General features: G+C 40.5%; 1 protein-coding gene across 1 annotated transcript; it reads left to right on the top strand.

The window, feature by feature from the left end:
- Nucleotides 1-22,273, top strand: Rab11a (RAB11A, member RAS oncogene family). The gene is made up of 5 exons (XM_006979346.4): nucleotides 1-196; nucleotides 9,251-9,446; nucleotides 10,543-10,736; nucleotides 11,546-11,626; nucleotides 20,577-22,273. The coding sequence occupies exons 1-5, from the start codon at nucleotides 157-159 to the stop codon at nucleotides 20,714-20,716; spliced, it is 651 nt and encodes a 216-aa protein (XP_006979408.1). The 5' UTR covers nucleotides 1-156; the 3' UTR covers nucleotides 20,717-22,273.
- The last annotated feature ends 1,082 nt before the right edge of the window (nucleotides 22,274-23,355 follow it).

Genomic DNA, 23,355 nt, shown 5'->3' with positions numbered 1-23,355 from the left:
GGCTGGGGCTTGGCGGAAGTGACGCAGGCCCAGGGCGGGGCTCTTCACCGGGTCCGGCAGCTGAAGCTCGGCGCTCGGGTTACCTCTGCAGCGACGCCCCCTGGTCCCGCCGCTGTCGCCGCCGCCTCTCCCGCCCCTCAGCTCCTCGGCCGCGCCATGGGCACCCGCGACGACGAGTACGACTACCTCTTTAAAGGTGAGCCCGTGGGCCGCCGAGTGCCCACGCGGGGCCCGGGGCACTCCCGGGGGACCCGCGCGAGGGCTTAGCCCTGCCCTGGACGGAGCCCGCCTCGGCGCTTCCTCCCTGCCGCCCCGTCGGGGGTCCCGCCGCTCGTCGCGGTTCCTGCGCCCCCGGGGCGGGCTGCCGGGCCGCGTCGCCCCTTGCCGATGGCTGCGTTCCTCACGACGGTGCAGTTTCTTCCCCGGGCATCTCGGGCCCCTCCTCTCGGATGCACGCTGCCGGCCTCACATCCCCCTCTGACAGGCCCCTGCCTCGGCTCCGCAACCCGTGTTGGGGCACCGACTCTCTGTTTTTTTTTGTTGTTGTTTGTGTTTTCCTTTTCTTTTCGTTTCCTTTCCCCTTCCTTCCGAGTGAGCCTTTCCTGGGCTTCGGCCAGATTCGCCCGTCCCAGGGTCCCCCACCCCCATCCCCGCAGACCTCGAGGTCAGCACCCGCGGACTGTCCTCTCCCTCCCCACAGACGGGCAACTCGGTGCCTTTCCATTTCACGGAATGATTAGTGCTCCGGTGCGACCTGGCCGGTGAGAGGGAGAGCAGGGGAGGGCAAGAGGGGCTGGCCATCACCCCCCCTGGCGTGCGTGCACTTGTCGCAGTGTCCAGGCAGGCAGATGACTTCCCACCTCGCCTTTTTAACCCCCTTCCTTCTCCTGTCCCTGCCCAGCTACCACCAGACCGGGATAGCTCCTTTACTTGTCTTTTGAGAAGGGGCTGCGGATGGGTGGTGGCTGTTATCCCTGCCAGACCTGAAGGCCCAGTTCCTGAACAGGAAAGGTTGTGCGCTGCACAAATACTGGCTAGCTTATCACTATGGACTGGTTGCTTCCTGCTGCAATACTGGGAGGATCCAACAGGAAGGGAAGCGCCCTGGTTGGTCACATACCTTTCCCAGTCAGTGGGAGAGAGGGTTCTAATGGTAGCGTGCTCTTTTAGTGGAATCAAGAATTTATTGCAAGGTAGGGGAAAATGTGAAGCGGGCGGACAGAACCCGGGAGGATGGGGGGAGCAGATAGCGAATTGCTTATTGGTTGAGTCCAGGAAAAAAAAAAAAAAAGCCGAAGTGAAAGGATACAGTTCTCAGTGAAAGGAGTACAGTGAACGCTTTTTTGTTCATGAATGCGCTCTCACTTTCATAGTCTTGCTCTGCTCCTGAATTAGAAGGGCAGCCATCAGTAGTGTGCTGAACAAAGATCATTACCAGAGAGGAAGAAGCCATTGCTATTAAAGCTTTACTGTGGAGGGTGGAGTTTCAAGAGTGTTCAGCATGGTGAGTGTTTCTGGCTTTGCCATTGGGTGCTAAGAGTGGCTGACTAGTGAAGCAGGAAACGTTTCTTTGGTGTTAATGGCGTTACCGAATACTTGACAAGTCTTTAGCTGCTGGTACACCCTTATCATTATTTACTCCTCCGAATATTCTGTTTCTAGGATAAGTACCTTAAGTGTCTACCCTTACTACCACATTGGAAAATAATTTACAGATAAGAAGGTACCAAACTTTAAAAATACGAATAGGAAAGCCTGGTGTGGTGGTACGCCTTTAAAATCCCAGCGTTCGGGAGGCAGAGGGAAGCTGATTGTGTGAGTTCCTGGCCAGCCTGGTCTACGTAGTGAATTCTAGGACAGTCAGAGTTACATAGTGAGACCCTGCCTCAAAAATTCAAAACAAATAGGATACCTAGAATGTTTGTTGAAGGCATCTGACATGATGTGAAATTACTTAAATCCCAGGAGACTCTGGGGTTTAGTCAGTCAAGGGAGGTTTATCTGTAAGTACTGCGTAATAGCAGTAAGTACCTAGCCTCTTTTGAAATTATTTCTCCTGTTTGACTTGAAATGTGAAGGTTGGTTATAGAAAGCTGTTTATTTTTCCTAAGAATGTTGATTTATCCTAGATTGGCTTAAAGGAATTTAAGTTTGATTTTGAGATTAGACCATCCTTTAAACAACAAGAAACCACTGGGGTTTATATTTGGTTTGTGACCTTGAAAAGTTAACTTTTTGAAATTTTTTTATTATTTGAGACTATAATATAATTAATCATCCCATTTCTCCCTGCTCAACTTTTTTGAGCCTCAGTTTCCCCAGTAAAGGAAATACTGTGATACTTTTTTTTTTGTTTGTTTTTTCGAGACAGGGTTTCTCTGTGTAGCCCTGGAGCCCATCCTGGAACTTGCTCTGTTGACCAGCTGGCCTCGAATTCACAGAGATCCGCCTGCCTCTGCCTCCCGAGTGCTGGGATTAAAGGCGTGTGCTACTACCGCCCGGCAAGAACATGTAAGTTTTAATAAAGAAGCACAGAACTAAGAAACTTTTGAGTTATTTTGTAGCTACGTGGGTTCTGGTTTTATCTTTTGTGCATTTTGCTGCATAAGACTGGGTGTTTAAAAAAAATGCTGCTGAGAAGAGTTTCCACTTTTTAGAAACTGCTACAGGATATGAGTCACTATTTTTTATTTCAACACTGATTACTTAGCCAATTTTTTACTTATACGATTATTTTTAAATGATTTTATTCCATAGAGATTTATTCACTAAGATGAACCCTAGCATTTCTACTTTAGAGAAGATCTAGCAGACTTGATAGTTAAGGAAATTGAAGTTTGCAACATTTAATGTGGAAGGGCATGTTTATTAGCATGGAATGGAGTAGTTTAAATGAGACTGTAATGTGGGCAGATAAGGACAATTCTAAATCATGTATTTGTTCTTGAAAATTATTACTATTATTATTTCAAAACAGGGTTTCTCTGTGTAGCTTTGCTTCTTTTCTGGATCTCACTCTGTAGCCCAGGCGGGCCTCAAATTCACAGAGATCCACCTGGCTCTGCCTCCCGAGTGTTGGGATTAAAGGTGTGCACCACCACCACCTGGCTGAAAATTAACTTTTACTTATGCTTTGCAGTGAGACTTAGGAAGTTCGTTTTCTTTGTTAAAAGCATGCTTATTTTTTTTTTTTTAAGTTCATCTTGTACATCCGCAGTGTGGGTAAGGTGCTGTGGGACACAAGTGAGGTGGTTGGACCCCAGCACAGTCAGTCAGTGGCACTGTCTGGAAGCAGCTGGGGGCGTAGTCTACCTCTCCCAGCTTTTTCCTCTGAGTCTCATTGGAGTCCAGGTGTCATGACTCCTCAGCTGATCATCAGTAGGACTATCCCTGTCTTGAATCTTGGTAACTTTTCTTTCACAACTTTTGGTTGAGCAACTCGGATTCTGATGAACTGGGAAAAACTTGTCTAGACTTCAGCATTATTGCTGCATTTTATTTAAAAGACTTGGTGCGGTTGGACTGGGAATGTGGTTGAGAGTAGAAATACTTCCAGGCTTTTTAAAACCAATGTGAAGATGGCTATTGATTTCAGTTGTTAAGTTTTAAAGTCAGTGTTCTATATGTGAGGTGAGGAGGTAAATAGGAAGTGAGCTTACGAAAGAATTATAAAATGTGGACTGAGCATGGAGGCTCATGTCTGTGATTCCAGGACTTGGGAGGCTGAGGCAGGGGGATAGCCATGATTTGAGATCAGTCTAGGCTACAGAATTAGATCTTGTCTCAGAAAATAACAAACAACAAAAACAATAAAAAATACCTAAATGTGGTTAGAGATAGGAACTTTAAATTAAATAATGGATAGTTAATATATATACTCTGCTTTTACAGTACTTAGCAGTCTGATATTTGTGGTATGTATAATATATGAAGCATGTATGTAAACAAATTAATGTTAGGTATTAGGTTGAGCTTCAGCAGATGAGGTTATCTAAGTTCTAGGGAGGCAATATATTGTTTTAGGAATTATATTGATAGTTGGTGTATAGATACTGTTATTTATCTTATAGTCATGTTGTTTAGTATGTACTCTATAGATTGCTAAAATTGTAGCATACTTAAATATATGTCCATTCAACATAAGATATTTTAGTTATGGTTGTACAAAATTACTGAAAATTCCTTTACATTTTTACTGCATTTATTCATTCATTCATTCATTCATTCATTTATATGCATGTTGGGGGTGTGTGCCACAGTGAGTGTGTGGAGGTCAGAAGTCTGTTTTCTCTTTCTGCCATCAGGGTTGAGAGCAAGTGCCTTTACCTGCTGAGCCATCTTGCTGGCCCAGAAATTGATTTCTTTAATTGTTGGCTATGAATATATAGTTTCCTACATTAAAAAAACAAAACAAAACAAGAGGCTGGTGATGGATAATTCAGTGGTAAATCATGTGCTTAGCATGAACCTTAGGTTTAGATCCCCAGCACCACTGGGGGGAAAATAAATTAAATGTTGTCATTTTAAAGAGAGAAAGTATTTTGACTAGAAATTGCTTGAGTTCACAAAGAAAGGTCCATAATTTTTTTTAAATCATAACCAGTGAATTCTCTTGTTAGATAATTCACTCCATCCATCCATCCATCCATCCATCCATCCATCCAGTGAGCATAAATAGATCACTCCTTGTTTTGATTTCTCATTTGGTTAGGAAATAGAAACATCTCTCCTTATATCACATTTTGATATCTTTTTTAAAATTCTCTCAAAACTGAAGTCTTTTGTCATTTCAAACATCCTTTTCCTTTGACAAAGTTACTAGTCTTGACTTTGGAGATCTTATCAGTAGCTAGTTGATATAACTATTTTATAGTGTTAGAGCATTTATGAATGGTGAGTTATTTACAAACTATTGCTACTTTTTAAATAATAAAATTAATTGGTTACATGAGGAGGTGGATTCTTCACTTAGTATGATATAATGATTTGATGTTGGTGAGATGGTAAATTTAGTCATTAGTTAAAAGTAGAGGTCAAAACATGAACCAGGGGCCTGCAGGTATGGCTCAGCAATTAGGAGCACTTGTTACTCTTGCAGAGAACCTAAGTTCAATTCCCAACACCCCATGGTGGTTCACACCATTCATAATCCCAGTTCCAGGTGACATGACAGGCATGCATGCAGGCGAAACATCTATATCCATAAAGTAGATAAGAAAGAAAAAGCAAAAAATGCAAGAAGGGCTAATATTTTAAAACAAAACAAAACATGAACTACTGCTGGAGCTTCTGTGGGAGGCATATATTGTATTTTTTTTTTTTTTGATATTGTTCCCTGCCAAAGGTGGTGTTAGCCAGATGCCTGCTTATATGTTCTCTTTGACTTTAAATTGTGACTAGCTCCTGAATTACTGCTTGAAATGGGAGTGTCTGTGAATTAATTAGATGTGTTCTAATCTTTGGTTTTTCCTTCTTCACTGTACATACCTCTAGTTATTGTTGATGCTAGTGTGGGACCAGAAGTGATTCAAAGGAAATTTCCTCAGCTGGTTATCCAGCCTCCTTTTAAAATGTGTGTGTGTGTGTGTGTGTGTTTTGGTGGTGTGTGGGCTCATGCCATGGTGTGTGTGTATAGAAATGCCTAAGACAGTTGAAGGAGTTGGTTCCCTCTTCTCCACTCTGTGGGTTCATGGGATTGAATTTAGGTCTTTAGGCTTGCTGAGCCATCCCCCAAGCCTAAGTTTCTGTACTCTGAGTGACTGAAGGATTGCTCTTTAGGAAAGGTGTTGGGAATTTTGGCTAAAGCCCAGGCTAGGTTCTTGGCTGGGACCCTAACTTCTACCCCACCCTACCATTAAGCCTCTTATACTAAGAAACAACAGTGAAGGTATCTTATTAATAGGGAGGCTCTATTAATGTAACAGAAATTCAGCTTCACATCTATCTACATCTACAGTGGTCAGTGGTGGATTTTGGAAACCAGCCTACTAACTAACCATTCTGTAACATTGAAAGTGCATTGTTTCTGTCTTCATGACCTTGACATTATTTTCCCTGGTATCCAGTAAAAGCATTTAATGTCTGTTTGCTAGGGCACCCTCTAATTGACTACAAATATAGAAATAACTTACTTCCCTTTGCTGCATGGAGTCACTGCTGCTGGGATTTCTTGCTGAATCAGCTGATAGAGGAAGCCAGAAAGATTTGCATTTGATAATGCACAGTTGTTGTAGGCCATCTACTTCTGTGACAAGAAAGGCTTTCTTACTCCTTTGGCTAGAGTGTAGTCAAGTCAGCCTTCTTTCTACACGCACCATCAAATCTCAGTCTTTTGAGTAAAGCATGGCTTATTATTTCCTGGCCTGAACCTTTTGTGTTGGTTTTCTAGTCTGATGTCTAAATCAGTCATCTAGTTTAGAAGCATTACTAGTCAACAGTTGAAATAAATACAGTGATCACTAAATTACCAACAAAAATTTTTGTGCAGGAAAAAATGTTGTCTAGCTCAGATTCTATAAACCTACAAACCCATTTTGATCTTTTTTGTTTTTTCGAGACAGGGTTTTTCTGTGTAGCCTTGGCTGTCCTGTAACTTTCTTTGTAGACCAGGTTGAACTTAGAGATCTACCTTCCTCTGCCTCCTGGGTGCTGAGATTAAAGGTGTGCACCACCATTGCCTCCCTATTTTGATCTTTAAACTCATATTTTAATACAACTTGTCTGAAGTTGGGCATGTTGGCACACACCTGTACTCTCAGCAAGAGGATTTTGTGAGTTCTAGACCAGTCTTGGTTCCAGAATGAGACCCTCTCTCCCTTTTTTTAAAATAATTAGTTTTTACTTTATGTACATTAGTGTTTTGCCTGTATGCATGTCTGTGAGGGTGTTGGATCTCCTGGAACAGGAGTTACAGACAGTTGTGAGCTGCCATGTAATGCTGGGAGTTGAACCTGAGTCCTCTGGAAGAGTGGTCCGTGCTCTTAACCACTGAGCTATCTCTCTAGCCAGCTTCTTTTCTTTCTTTCTTTCTTTCTTTCTTTCTTTCTTTCTTTCTTTCTTTCTTTCTTTCTTTCTTTCTTTCTTTCTTTCTTTCTTTCTTTCTTTCTTTCTTTCTTTCTTTCTTTCTTTCTTTTTTTTTTTTTTGTAAAAACATGGAACTCTATATAGACCAGGCTGGCTTTGAACTCAGAGATTCCTCCTGCCTCTGCCAAGACCTCTCAAAACAAATAATTCAACTTGTTTCTCAGTTTACTGTTTTCTTGTTTGTTTGTTTGTTTGTTTGTTTGTTTGTTTTGATACAGGGACTTGTTTCTCAACTTCCTGTTTTCCTGTTTTGTTTGTTTTGATACAGGGTCTCACTATGTAGCCCTGGCTGTGGAACTCCATGTAGACCAGATTGGCCTCGAACTCATATTTGCCTGCCTCTGCCTTCTGAATGCTGGGATTAAAGGAGTGTACCATGCCTAGCTCTGAAATTTTTTTATTTTATTTTATAATTTTATGTGTGTGAGTGGTTTGATATTCATGTATGTCTGTGAACTTGTGTACAGTATCAACAGAGGCCAGAAGAGGGTATTAGATCCTTGAGCTGGAATTACAAACTGTTGTCTGTAGTTAAGGGTTATAAGCTACCATGTGGGTGCTAGGAATCAAACCTGGGTCCTTGGGAAGAACAGCCTGTGCTCTTCACCACTGAGTCATTTCTCTAGCCTCCCCCCCCCCAGAAACTCATCCATCCATCCATCCATCCATCCATCCATCCAACCATTTATTTATTTATTTACTCACTCACTCACTCACTCACTCACTCACTCACTCACTCACTCACTCACTCACTCACTCACTCATTTGGTTTTTCTAGATAGGGTTTCTCTGTGTAGCTTTGGGGCCAGTCCTAGATCTTGCTCTGTAGACCAGGCTGGCCTTGAACTCATCTGCCTGGCTCTGCCTCCCGAGTACTGGGATTACAGGCGTGTGCCACCACCACCTGGCTTTTTTTTTTTTTTTTTTTTTTTTGTCTTAATTACATTTCTTGGGACTGGAGAGGTGGTTTAGTGGTTCAGAACAGGCTGCTGTTATAGAGGACCCAGTTTAGTTCGCAGCACCTGTATTTGGCTGTTGACTACCGCAGATCTCTTCTGTCCTCCGGGCACCCCCCATACACACAGCATACATACAGACTCACGTTAATAACGGAAAATTGTATTAATCCGTTCATGTGTGAGCTCACACACATGTGATCAGAGGACAACTTTAGGAGTAGGCTCTCTTCCACCATGTGGGTCCTAGAAATAGAACTCTGTAGTCCAGGCTTGGCAGCAAGTGTCTTTACTTGCTAAGTCACTCACTCGCCCTATTGGAAAATTTTAAAAGTATAGTAACAGTTTAGGGAGAAGTTAGTAAACTGCCTTCTACTCATAGGAAGTGAGTATAATCAAAACTTGTTTTTAGATTTTTTTTATAGAGTCCTAGGTGAAAGTGTTTACCCTCCTTGCTTTGGCTTTGACTCAGTATGTCAGAATTGTTAGCTTCCTAGGGCTCCTGTTTGCCCATAGTGAGGTGGGGCGCCCCTGTGGCTTTCTTCCAGTCTGTGAAGTGTAACTATTAAAGATGATTATAGTTTCTATGGCCAGAGCAGTGCTTGTAAGTCACATGCCTCATGTTAAATGTGTTTCAGCTTTCACATCACACCTAGTCTTTAATGAAGCTAGTAGAATGTACAATTTCCCACTCCATGCACTGACATTTTTTGTTTGATGTCTAAAACATGAGAATAACACAAGTTGTTATTTACCTTCTAGAATACTTTCCAAGGAAGTGAGGTTAGTATAAATTTAAGGTAATTAATACTTGCATCTGTGGCTAGGTTACCCTATGATTAAAATTGCAAAATTGCATTTTTAAGGGCTAGGGATATATATCAGTGGTCTGGTGTTTACCATACATGTGTAAGGCCCTGGGTTTGAGTTCCCAAATAGGACAAAAAGAGGCATTCTTTTAGATGGGGTGCTATGTCTGATCTATGCTGAGTAGATGATGTGTGGAAGTCCTTATGCAGATAGAGATAGATTAAAAAGTAAATGGATTTTAATTGATTGGTCATAGATAAATACTATTTAGTACTGTGTATGCCTCTTTAAAATCCTTGGTTGTATTTATTTTGAAGCCAAACGTCCTTCTATTAAAAGCGTGTTGGTATTCTGAATGTGCTTGCTTTCATCCAGCTTATATTAATTTTTTGTCTTTTCAGTTGTCCTTATTGGCGATTCTGGTGTTGGAAAGAGTAACCTCCTATCTCGATTTACTCGAAATGAGTTCAACCTGGAAAGCAAGAGTACCATTGGAGTAGAGTTTGCAACAAGAAGCATCCAGGTTGATGGGAAGACAATAAAGGCGCAGATATGGGACACAGCAGGGCAGGAGCGGTACAGGGCTATCACATCTGCGTAAGTCCATGGTTTCTCAGTTCTGACTTAGGTTGGTATCAGGTGAATTGCTGACTTTAAGTATTGGGAAGGCACAGTAGTCCTCCCTTAACCTTGGAAGGTGTGTTTCAAGACCCTCCGTAGATACCTCCAACCACAAACAGTGCTGAACTCTGAATGTTTCCACTGTGTTTTTGTTTTAATTCATTTTGTTTTTATTCGTGTTTTGCCCGCATATATGTATGTGTACCACTTGTGTGCTTGGTGCCTGTGGAGGTAAGAAGAGGGTATCAGATCCCCTGAAAGTGGAGTTGCAGATGGTTGTGAATCCACCATGTGGGTGCTGGGAAATAAACCCAGGTCCTCTGCAAGAGCAGTCAGTGCTCTTAATTGTTGAGCCAACTTCCTATCTTTCCTCCTAATAGACCCTTTGTAGCTTTTCTTTTGGCATGCCTTAGTTGCTTTGGGGGGCATTATTCAATAAACTAAAGGTTACTTGAACAAAAGGGAGATCATAGGCAATGGGAGTGCTGCAAAGTGACTTTAACGGGTAGGTAGTTTATACAGTGTGGGTACATTGGCCAAAAGGATGAGTCGTGGCCTGGGTGAAGTAGAGCACTGAGAAGTTCCATCACAATACTTAAAATGGTGGCAATTTAAAACTTCGGAATTATTTATTTCTGGAATTTTTCATTTAATAGTTTTGGACTGTGGATGACTAGGTATAAAACCTCATGTAACAGACAACTATTGTCTACTACATCTATAAATAGTTTCTGTGTGTGTGTCCGTGTGTCCGTGTGTGTCTATGTCCTCACCTTCTACCTTGTTTGAGACATGCAATATTTGTTGTTCACTGTAGTTTATGCCAGGGTACATGGCATGTGAACTTCTGGGGGTTTTCCTGTTCCAGCCCCAAATCTCACTGTAGGAGGACCAGGATTACTGTCCTCGGCTTTTACATGGGTTCTGGGGATTTTAACTCAGGTCCTCATGTTTGGATGGCATGTGCTTTACCAGAGCCATCTTTCTGCCCTGTCCCTGTTTGGAGTTTTTTCTGGTGTTCCCTTCTACTTTGTGATTGTCTTCTGATAGTTACAAATGTTTCCGTTTGCAGATACTATCGTGGAGCAGTAGGTGCCTTATTGGTTTATGACATTGCTAAGCATCTCACATATGAAAATGTAGAGCGATGGCTGAAAGAACTGAGAGACCATGCTGATAGCAACATTGTTATCATGCTTGTGGGCAATAAGAGTGATTTACGCCATCTCAGGGCAGTTCCTACCGATGAAGCAAGAGCTTTTGCAGGTTAGTAATGTGAACTCCACAATATTACAGTGCTTCTGCATTTCTCTGTTTGAACATTATGCCTCTGTTCTTTAACAAGGCTGTTCTATGTGAGTCTGAAAAGCAGTCTGCCAAGGAGTGTCAGGGACCGACAAGGATGCACCTCCTTAGAAGCTGAACACTTTGGGCTTCATACAGGATCTGCTTGTTTCTTGTTGCCCTTCTGGTAGGAGAAACTACCAAAGAAAGCGGCACCGTGCTGGCTAGGAAGTCTTGACATTGTATTAGTGAATACTTTCCTCTAACTTTAAATTTCAAATAGTATAGCAACAGAATTCTAAGCGAACATGCTGCTAGTTACGTAGTTGCTAGGGAAGATGGTCAGGGGTAGAAGTAGTGGGGTGTGTGATACTATATTTTGAATAGTTTCATTCATTGCCAGTGGTGGTACTTATATGCAGCAATACTTAGAAGCTAATGAAAATTTCTTACTGTTATTTTTAATTTACTGAGGTATAAGTAGGCTTTGTTTGTTTGGTGTTTGGGCACACTTTCTCATGTAGTCCAGGCTGGTCTTGATTTCCTGGGCCTGTTTCTACCTCTCAGGTCCTGGGTGACAGACATGCACCACCATGCCCAGCAAGATCTTAATCTTTTATCTTTTCCTTGTGATCATGAACTTATCACATCTGCTATTTTAAACCTTCAGAGGCTGGGAAGGACGCTCAGTGGTAGAGAGCTTACCTAGCACTGGTGAGGCCCTGGATTGGATCATCAGCTCTATTAAACAGCAATCAGATCTCACAAGACTGAAATGTTTCTCTCCACAGAGAAGAATGGTTTGTCGTTCATTGAGACATCTGCTCTAGATTCTACAAATGTTGAAGCTGCTTTTCAGACAATTCTGACAGGTAAGACTTGTGTTTCCAGGTTACACCAGAGGAAACTGGAGTTTTAGGAAGTGATTTTAACAAGTTAATTAGGAAACCGTTGGCTGTCTGACAATGAGTGTAGCTATAGCAAGAGTTCCTTGGTGTGCGCAGTTACCATACAATGCTGCATGTTATGCTGCAGTCACTGAACTAATCTAGGAAAATCCTTTGAAAATAATTTGTTCACTTCCTTGTGTTCAGGCCATACATTCTCAGGGTCGTGGGTCCGTGCCCCACGTTGGGCGCCAGATATTGGAGAAATTATTTTGGCCACTTCACGTAGATAAAAGGATATTTATTTAATGGCGTAACTCACAAATTAAGTAATGGGTAGGTCGCAGGGTCTGGGGAAGGTGTAATGCAGTCCAGCGGTGTTCTCCGGAGCTCTGCACAGTCAATCTCCACCGGTCAGCGTTCCGGCACAGAGAGAGCGCCCACAGAGCGCGCTGGCCCATCCCGCTCTCGGGTCCCCCGGCGCCTCCCCTCGCCCCGCCTCGTAGGTGTGACAGTTGCCAGAGTCTCAATGGGGGTTGGAACTTCCAGAACCAAGCTGGAATGGCTACCCACTACATCTGGCTCCCCGTCGGGGAATCGAACCCCGGTCTCCCGCGTGACAGGCGGGGATACTCACCACAGGGACAGAGTTTTATTTTTTCATAGTGTAAATACTGAGATCCTGACTATAGAGCAATATAAATGCCTTTTGATTAGATAAAAATTAAGGGTACTTACTGCTCTTCCAGAGCCACTGATTTGTGTGCCCAGCACCCATATGGAGTGGCTCACAACTGCCTTTAACTCTAGCTTCAGGGGATCTGATGCTGGTACCTGCACACATGGCAGACACACACACACACACACACACACACACACACACACACACACACACACACACAAATAAATAAAAAAGAAATTAGAAAAACTAGGGAAATCACATCAACAAATTTAAGTGGAAAAAAAAGCACAAATACTTTTTCCATGATATAGGAGTGTGTCCTTTGTAAATAAAATTAGCCAAGCCTGCATATAGAAAGGTCTAAATGAGTAATGGGAAAGGGACAAAGTTCATGCTATTTTTGGAATGTAGATAACCAGGTCAGCTTCTTGGGAAAGAAGACATTTTATTTGTGCTGACTCATATTTACTTTGGCTTTATTAGAATAACCAGACTATCAGTACATTTAATCTCTTAGGAAGTACTTTCATAGGTTGTTTTTCAAGACACCTATATTATGTGTTACTTTTAAGATCTTATGAATCCAGATCTATTCAACACATAGTAGAGTCTTATGTGCTGGTCTGATAAATTGATACATAGAATTATTTAGTTTCCTATTATAATGTAACACATTTTTTTTTTTTTTTTTTTTTGGTTTTTCGAGACAGGGTTTCTCTGTGTAGCTTTGCGCCTTTCCTGGGACTCCCTTGGTAGTCCAGGCTGGCCTCGAACTCACAGAGATCCGCCTGCCTCTGCCTCCCGAGTGCTGGGATTAAAGGCGTGCGCCACCACCGCCCGGCATAATGTAACACATTTTAATGCTATATGTAGCTCCGGTATTAGAGGTGAGCAGAATTTTAACTTTAAAGCATTCTCTTATTGTTAAAAAAAATGTATATAATAAGCCTAGGAATTTTGATCATGGCTGGGAAGCCTGATTCCTCCACTTATTTTTGGAGTGATAATCTTATTAAGCAAGTTATTTACTCCTTTAAAGGCTTTAATTTCTCCATCTGTAAAATTCAGATATGGTGGACTGGAGAAATAGCTCAGCAGTTATGAATACATACTGTTCTTCCAGAGGACCAGAGTTTGGTTTCCAGTACTCATGCCAAGCTGCTTATAACCACCTGTAACTCCAGCTGCAGGGGATCTGACATCCTCCTCTGGCCTCTGAGAATGCCTGCACATACATGAGCATGAACACACACATAGACATACACATATACACATAATTTAAAAGAAATCTAAAAAAAGTTTCAAATACATTTTGGTTAATTATTAGTTTCATGAGAGAGCTTATGCTTTTAAATTTCTGCAGTATGATTTGATAAGGCACAATTTAATTTGTTATTGCTACCTGAAGGATTTGTTGTTGTTGTGTTGTTTGTTTTTATCTTTACTCCACAGCAAAGAATGATATGTCATTGGTACTTCTGCTATAGTTTCCAAGAATGAGTTAATGCCTGTCAAGGTCTTAGCTCTTCTTGATAGTGAACATTTGATAAATCACTACCTAGGTAGCAGTTAACACATGAAAAAGAAAACTTGTTAAAATAATATAAATATTGGAGACTTGCAAATATTTTATTAATTTTATTTATTTTGAGACAGGGTTTCTCTATGTAGCCCTGGCTGTCCTGGAACTCATTTTGTAAACTAGGCTGGCCTCAAACTCAGAGATCCACCTGCCTCTGCCTGCAGAGTGCTGGTTAAAGGCATGTGCCACCATATCATAAAATTGTTTTTTGTTAGCTGAAGAACAGTCAGTAGGGAGCTGGAGGGAAATAGACAGTTGGTGGCACACAGCACAGAAGCTTTTAAAAAAAATGTGTTATAAGGGATCTCACTGCAGATTGTTTTAAGCTTGCAGTATTTATTGACTACACAGTATGCCTTCAAGTCCTACTTTCTTTGTCTTTGCTTTTCCATTATGTAGGCCAGGCTATCCTAGAACTTGCAGAGATCCACCTGTCCCTGCCTTGGAAGTGCTGAGATTAAAAGCGTGTGCTCCTATACCTGGCTTAATTTTTAATTTTTTTAAAAATTAAATCTTATTCATTTATATCAGGGGTAGGGTCATCATATGTTCATGTGGTGGTCAGAGGACAGCTCCTTATAGCTTTTGGGTCATATTAGGCTTGGTGGCAGGTACATTTATCCACTGAGCCAAATATAAAATTACATAGTATTGGAAATGTTTTGCAATAGATCTACACTTTCTTTACATCCTTTACTCCTCTGTGATTCCAAGACATGGGTTTTCTGGTGGTGCTTTTAGAAGTCGTTGACTAGTGCCAAGGTGGGCTGATGGGTTGCTCCACCCCTGCCTTTCAGTTCAGCTTTGTTCTTTCTGCCTCAAGTTCACTAGGAGATTGGGTTGGGGAGGGGCATGCTGCTAGGGATCCAACTCTATCTTGAGCATGCCAGGTAAGCACTGTACCAGCTGGGCTTCATCCCTAAGAGAGGGTTTTAACGACTGTTTTTCATACCCTCTTTTCATTTTAACTTTATTTATTTATTTTGACAATTTCAGAGGTGATTAAAACGTACAATAATAAAAAGAATTTGTGGGTACCTGTAACTCCCATTTCCTTAAATGTTAAGTGTTTTTTTTCTTTCCATTTACCTCTTCCCTTCTCCCCTACACACACACACACACACACACACACACACACACACACACACACACACACACACACAGACATAGAGACATACAGTACCATGTGAAAGTAAGTGCTGTACATACTTATCCCTAAGTCTTTTGGGGTGGAGGTATTGACTAAAAATGAGTGCTTTCTCTTTTATAACCACAGCACAGTGACTTAATCAGATCAGTCTTTAGCTACAGACCTTACTCATATTTTGCCAGTTGTTCCAATAAAGACTTTATTAGTTTAAAAAAAAACCTGGGACCAGATCATATGTCTCACTGAGGTGTCCTGCCACTGCTTGACAATAGTTCCTTCAGTTTTCCTTAGTTTACCAACCTTAGCATTTTGGAAAGGTACAGGTCAGTTGTCATTTTCTCACTTTGAGTTTATTCAGTGATTCTTTATGATTAAACTGAGCTTGTGGCAGGAACACCACACAAGTGGTTTCAATTCATCGTTAGGAGGCTCGTGATAATAGGTTTGTCTTATTATTGGTAGTTCTAACTTTAAACTTTAGTTCAGGTGCTGTTAGCCAGGTTTCTCCATGTAATTAGTAAGTTCAAAGTAAATTCCTAATTTGAAGGCTAAACTCTTAGTTCTGTGACTGAAATAACTTTAATTCATGTAACATACTGGCTCTTTAAAACAAAGCTAAAGCCAGTTTGGTGGTGCGTGCCTATATTGGCATGTGGGGGCTGTATGTGTGTAAGGTTATCATGGGCTGTATAACAAGATCCTGTCTCAAAAGTAAAGAGAAATGAAGGGGCTAAAGTTGCCAGGTATTAACTTCATCAGAACATAGAGAATTGTTAAACAATTTTTAAATTACATTTTATTTTTGTGTGCTTGTGTGTGAATATGTATGCGGCACAAGAGTTGAGGTCAGAGGACAAATGCAGGAGTCAGTTCTTTCCTTCTGCCATATGGTTTCCAGGGGTGAAATGTGGGTCACCTTTACTCACTCAGCCATCTTGCCAGCCAAGCAATGACTCTCTTTTCATTAGAGGTAATGGTAACTTTGTTCTCACTTGGTGCAGAAAATGTCGGGCTATCTCAAATTGGAATCTTTTTGACCTTCAAGAAACATACATGATAAGCAGGAGGTTTGAAGAGCTTAATAAATGAGAAGCTTCTGCAGAGGCTGTTGTGAAATTACCCAGGCTCCTGGGTTTTAAAAAACTTTGGAGGAACTAAAGAATTTTTTAAAAGAATTTTTTACCTGAGTGTGTGTAACCACGTGCCTGAGGAGATCCAAAGAGGGTGTCAGGTCTCCTGGAACTGCAGTTAGAGGTGGTTGTGAGTTAGCTGCCTTGTGAGCCTGGGAACAGACCAGGGTCCTCTGCAAGAGCAGCAGCCAGTACTCTTGACCTCTGAGCTGCCTCTCCAGCACCTGTGGAGCTAACAAGTTTTAACCCTGTCGTTCCTTAGTTTGGAACAGTTGTGTGTAGTCTCCTTAGAGTTATTTTCCCAGCTGTTCCACAGTTCCAGTAGATTAAAAAAAGACTTCATGTCTTCGTAGGTAGCTTTGCCTTCTGTTTAAAGCCATAATATATTAGTATTTCACTTTATGTTTAGATCTCCTATGTGAGAGTCTGATGGACGATAAAGCAGGATTGCTTTTTCCTAGTTGTTCCGAACCTTTGGACATCTTGAAAAGAGACTGCATGGGAATTAACTGATTACGTTCATTTGGTTCTAAAGGAGAACAGACCCTTGAGGAAGTATAGAACCTGCTTCTTACTTAGCATGTTACTGACCCCTCCCCCATCGTGAAATAACTCTTTATAATCAGATCCCTGCTGGACAGTTCCTGGCTCCTATTTTCTTATCATAGAAAATGACACACCCAACACAAGAGACTTAAGTAAATTACTCGTGGAGCTCTTTAAAACTGTTTAGATATGAAGAAATTCTTTTCCTGATTCGTTTTGTTTATTGCCGTGTTGGTATTTTTCAAAAGTGGGTATGTTTTTAGTGACAGGAGTATATACAGCAGCGTTACCATTTCTAGAAGAATGTTGAGATGTTGAGACTTGCACAACACTGCTCAAGTTTCTTGCTTTGTAATGAGCTCTCTTTAATTATTTACTTCTCTGTCCTCTAAGAAGTCTCCCTTTGTCTCTCTTCTGGCATTGTATGCATTTGTAATTCATGGAGGAGTTTCTGATGTTTTGGTTTTGTTCCCTTAACTTAGTCTTTTGAACAGCTTGTAAAGAAGTTGAATTTTAACAGAGATCACATATTTAATGATTTTCTCTTCAAAAAGATGGTCTATCCAGTTAGGTATTAGTGGACAACATAAAGAATGAATGGTATAGTTTAACCACAAGTTGATCATTATTATTTTTTGGTCACTAGCCTGAAGGGAACTCTTTCTTTGCCCTGGATGCATTCCCATTCCATTCTTTTTTTCTGTTTTCTCTTTCCTTCTTGCATTCCTCTCTCTCTTCCTGCCTCCCTCTTCCTACCCCCAACCCTATCCCCTTTTCTTCTTTGAGATAGTGTATCATTGTGGAGCTCTGGTTGGCCTGGAACTCACTATGTAGATTGGGTTAGTTTCAGACTCACAGAGATCCACCTACCTTTTGCCTCTGCCTCTCAAGCACTGAGATTAAAGATGCATGTGCCATCACATCTGGCTTTTTTTCTTTTAAAACAATTTTTAAAATACTGTTTTGTGTCGTCGTGGGGCTTATTGAGTGCCACAGTATGAGAGAAGGTCAGAAGACAACCTTCAGGAGTTAGGCTCTCTCCTTTTAACGTGGAGCTTTTGGGGATTGTACTCAAGTTGTCAGGGTTAGGGACAAGTACCTTTATCCACTGGACCATCTCAATGGCCATCCCTATCTCCTCTGAATGAAAGATCTGGCAACACCATACCCTTTGTGTTCATATTTTTAAACTTTATTGTATTCTTTCTCTACTAATGCTCCTTCACCTTTGAACCACTACCAACCTTCTCAGACAAATTTTAGCTACTTCTCTAAAAAACTATATAAAAGGCACATTTTTGGTGAGTGTTGTTAGTTCATATATTAATGTGTGTGCGTGTGCGCGCGCGCGTGCGTGCGTGCGTGCGTGCGTGCGTGTGTGTGTGTGTGTGTGTGTGTGTGTGTGTGTGTGTGTGTGTTTTGAGTGTATGCCTCATGTCTGGGGGCGATGAAAGAAGCCAGAAGAGTCAGATGCTCCTGGAGCTGGAATTAGGACCAGTTGTAAGCCATTTGACATGGGTGCTATTAATTGAACTCAGGTCCTCTGGAAGAGCAGTGGGTTCTCCTAACCACTGAGCCATGTCTCCAGCCTCATTTATTAAGTTACTATTGCTCAACCTTAGGGGAACTGATTTTTTCAGAGATATATTTATTTTAATTTATGTGTATGAATGCTTTCCTTTATGGATGTGTGTGTACTACATGTGTGCCTAGTGTGCATGGAGGCCAGAAAAGGGCATTGAATCCTGTGGAACTGCAGTTACAGATTGTGTTAGCCACCATTGTGGGTGCTGAGAACTAAACCCAGGCCCTGCAAGAGCAGTAAGTATGCTTCCAGCTTACCTAAAGCAGAATAGATCTTACTAGTCCATTTTAGTAACCTTTAGTGTCAGTTCCTGACCTATGACCATTTTTATTACTTTGAAGTAAATCCCAGATAATAAGTCATTTTATTTGCAAATATTTCAGAATACGCATCTAAAAATTGTAACTTAAATTCATAACACAACTACTTAAGATTTGTAGAAATTTCTTATTATTTGTTATCTAAACAATATTAAACATACTCAAGAGTTTTAAAAAATTGCAGTTTAAATTAGGATCCAGATAATGTTTATACATTATAGTTGGTTGATGTGTTTTGGGAACTTGTTTTGAGAAGGGTTTCTCTACATAGCTCTGGCAGTCCTGGAACTCATTATGCTGACCAGGCTGTACTTTATCTCACAGAGAAACATCCACCTGCCTCTGTCCCCCAAGTGCTGAGAATAAAGGCATGTGCCACCACATCCAACCTTTTTGGAACATTTTGATCATATATCTCTCTTTTCTGTTTTTAACTGTGTAATTTTATACTTTTAAAGTTTAAACATTTTATCTCATATGAGTAAAGCATGGTCCTACATAGTCATATGACTGTAGGTCTAAAAAATTTGGTATGTCTGTAGTATTTCTAGTGTGCAGTTCTTATTTTCAGATTTATTATTCAGATTTTCCCGTTTATTAATAATTATAGAATTACCTTTTGATGTTTTTAATGACAAATCTCACTATGTAGCCCTGACTGGCCTGGTACTTACTATGTAGCCCAGGCTGGCTTTGAGTTCACAGAGATCTGCCTGCCTGTCTCCTGAGTGTTGGGATTAAAAGCTCTGTGTCCCCATGCGTAGCTATGGGTTTTAATTTTTATTTAAATAGTTAGCTACTGTATTGGGTAGCAGAGGTAGAAAATTTATACTCATCTGATTCTGTATCTGTCCTATTTCTGCACGAGCAAATTCACCGAGAGCAGGTTTGTCAGTGACACATGGAGCCCACATAGGAGTACGTTATGTTCTTCCTAGTGCATCCTATTGGATTGATGTTTCTGGAGTTCCCTACCTTGTGATGGTATTGCTTCAGAAAGAACATTGGAAAGGCAATATGGAAGCCTGTGTTCTCTGTTCTTGAGAAGTATATTGTTGTTTGATTAGGTAGTGCAGTGCAAGGCCACTTTCAGTGAATTCAGTACAGATACTGGGAGACATTCAGTGATGTTTACTTGTGCAAGTAGTTCTTCAAGCATCTATTCTATGGGACTAAAGCAAAAGGAAGCAAATAATTTTAGTCTTTAAATGACTAATGTTTAGTGGAGGACTACAAGATTAATCTTGATATATGTCATGAAAGTAAAATAGTACATGTACATCTTAGATTATCTCCTTTGAATAAGTAAGTATAATTTAACCTTAGCCCCAGAGGAGGACAGTGTAAGCAGAGGGCCCTTTCTCTTCTGAAGTTCTTGGGATTTTACTGTGTTTGAGAAATGGTGCTCTTCCCTACAGAACCTAGAAAACAGTTAGGTGTATCTGATAGTGCAGATTTATTTTACACATTGTCAGTTTGTGTGGACTTTTTGTGGAGGGCTAAGTATATATTTTTACGATTTAATTAGAATCTATGCCCATAAATATGACACTGTCTAATGTGGTGCTGTTTAATTAATGGGTGAACTTTCCCCTCTGAAATGGACAAACCTTGTTACTTTTCTTACTGTAACAGAAATTGTTAAAAATAATGCTTTGACTCTAGCTAGTGGCTATTGGAAACTAAAATCTTACTTTTTGAGACAAGATCTTCTGTAGCCAGGCTGTCCTTGAACTTGCTATGTAGCCGGGGTTGGTCTTCTACTCCTAATTCTCCTGCCTCCACCTCCCAAGTGTTGGGATCACAGATGTGCACTACCATGCCTGGCCTAAAAATAAAATGTAAATGTGTGTTTTCTGTTCTGCATGTCTTCGTCTCTTTCACATAAACTCTTCGTGGGTTTACACACGCTAAGCGTTTCTGTTTCTTTTGTCATCCAGAGATATACCGCATTGTTTCTCAGAAGCAAATGTCAGACAGACGTGAAAATGACATGTCTCCAAGCAACAATGTGGTTCCTATTCATGTTCCACCTACCACTGAGAACAAGCCAAAGGTGCAATGCTGTCAGAACATCTAAGGCGTCTCTCTCCCCTAGAAGGCTGTGTATAGTCCATTTCCCAGGTCTGAGATTTAAATATATTTGTAATTCTTGTGGTCACTTTCTGTGTCTTGTTACTTCCTCACACTTAAGAATCTTCTCATGTCTTAAGTCTTTTGATTTTGGCTTTATAAAATCATCAACTTTGTCCTGAATGACTGCAGTTCTTTTTCATGCTATGGCTCCTCTAGCCTTAGTTTAATAAACTGAATGTTTGAATTCCTCAGTTATTGTTTACTCTTCATCATGGAAGCCTGTCACTGTAGAACATAATAGAACTTGATCACTTGAAGCTCAGACCCATTGGTCCTGATCGAATCTAACTAAGACAACCTTAGAAACAAGCTATTATTTTGCCACAGAGCAGCTTGTAAGACTCTTCTCAATGCAGTACATATTTTGACAGACCTAAGGATTGCTCTATAAACATAACAGCATTTTGAGAGCTTGAAGATTTTCCATTGTGGAAGTCAATTTTTAAAATGCCTTAATAGGTCTATGTTGTAAATTTTTTTCTTTAGTTTTTGTAAGCATCCAAGATGATGGGGATTCTTTTTTTCCTGGAAAAGAATTATCTTAATAAATACAAAGGACTGTTATATTATGTGTAGGGAGGGCATCATGGCTATGGGGTCATAAGTTAACCTGCTGCCTGGCAGGCTAGTGGACTTCGGTGTCTCTGTTGCAGTGATCGGCAGCCTGAGTAGCTTAACCAGTCTCATTTCCCAGCAGTAGATTGTGTGACATTTTTATTGCTCATGCAATAACTAGCTTAATGCTAGTCATATCACATTTTGAAGTGTTAATTTTGTTTTTAAGCCCTTCTAGTAAGTGAAATGCAGCCTAATTTTATCACCATATCCACCAACAAGCATGGGTAATTATTTTAACAATGCTTATATTTGAGTTCTACCGTGTATAATGGAATATAGTTCTTTTAAACCTTTGGTTTTAGTATGTCTAAAGAATACAGTGAGAGGTTAATTTATGCTCAAGTGGTACCACTTAAAGGCATGTGTTCTTTTGGTATGTAAAATGAAATAGTACCTTGAGTTTAAGTAGAATGCATTTAGGCATTGTAGGGTCCTGAAATAGATTTTTCCACTACGTAATTGAAATTAATGGAGCAGCTAGTTTCTCATTCAGAAATGTGCACACTAATACTAGGTTTTACTTCCTTGTGGATAATAGTAAGCACTTACTCTGCAGTTTCTGAAAGTTAACTGCAAAGATATTGTTCAGGATGGTGGGATACCTGCAAAAAACAAAAATGTGTGGGCTTGCATAGAAGACTATGTTTCATGGTTAATCCTCCGCTTTTTGCAGTGCTCATGATGTGTGGGGAGCACAGAAGGCATTGCTATAGTCAGTCATTTCGTTTTTCTTTGTAGCTCTTTGTTATTTTAGTGTATTGATTATAAAGATACTGTCTATTTATAAATTGCTACTTTGTATTTTATGCATGCTCTGTAATTTGACTTTTTTAGTTATTGATTTGGAGTATATTCCCATCCTAATAAACAGTTATAGGGACTATTCCCAGTGTTGTCAGATGATATTCTTCCTCTGAGCGCTCTGGATGCAGCCATGAATACTTGCTTCTGATGAGTGAGAACATAGGTCCTTGCATTGCTGAGTAAACGTGGATTGGGGGCAACAGTGTCAATTCAGGTGAGACTTTAGATCTGCAGTTCAATTATACTCTTCTGGGAAAAGTATTATTAGGGACAGCGGTGACACAGTCTCTGTACTTTCCTGTCAAACAGTGTCACTAGACACAGAAACTAAGGTCCATCTCTATTTATTTAAAAATTTGCAGGAGTTTTATGAAATGAAACTAAGAAAAAAATTATGTAGTAAATCAAAAATGACTAAGAGTAGCTTTTAATTTTTTTACCAAGAGTAGATTTAAATGTTCTTGGACATGATTGGATTTTGGGAGAGGTTCAAGCAATATTCGGTATTAGAAAGTGCCTTGGTTTGCATGTCAACAAGAGTCTTCACGTTGAGTTGTATCTCAGGAGACAAACTGTCCCAAGCAGGAAGCATTAGTTTTATTTACTAGGACAACTCTAGGCTCAAGGCAGTTCCTAAGTACTTTGACCCTGCTTTTTCATTACTTTTAACTTGAGATGTTTTTCTTAACCTGTTAAATTCTCCTGAAAAGCCAGTTAGCCATCACACCTTGTCTTTGTTATTCAAAAAATGCTGTCTTTTCTCATAGTTGTCACCATGGCAGGGTAAGTTATCCTTAGCCATTCCACTGAGTATGGTAAATTGGAATTGTAAGCAGAGGTGGCAACCAGTGTTCTTTGGCATTGATTTTTTTAAATTCTGAAGAGTTCTGCAGAAAAGTTAACCCATAAGAGTTTGAATCATGCATCCGAGCTAGTCTTATTTCTTTGGTTGTTAGGAAAATGATTGTTTTAATTTTTGTCATTTCTGACTTGTGTTTATAAAATCCAAACGCTCTCAGTGGTTTGAGCTGTTGTGATAATTAATCTGTTATAAAGAAAAAGGTATACCATTTGGACATTTTTGGCCCATATGAGAAGCAGAAAAGGTTGGTAGATAAATTAAGAATTTATTACTATTAGTTTTCAGCTTATAGAGTTTTG

This window comes from Peromyscus maniculatus, chromosome 7 (genome assembly GCF_049852395.1).
Source record: "Peromyscus maniculatus bairdii isolate BWxNUB_F1_BW_parent chromosome 7, HU_Pman_BW_mat_3.1, whole genome shotgun sequence".
NCBI classification, from domain to species: Eukaryota; Metazoa; Chordata; class Mammalia; order Rodentia; family Cricetidae; genus Peromyscus; species Peromyscus maniculatus.
The sequence above is the reverse complement of the archived record's forward strand: the minus strand, read 5'-3'. Positions and strand labels throughout refer to the sequence as shown.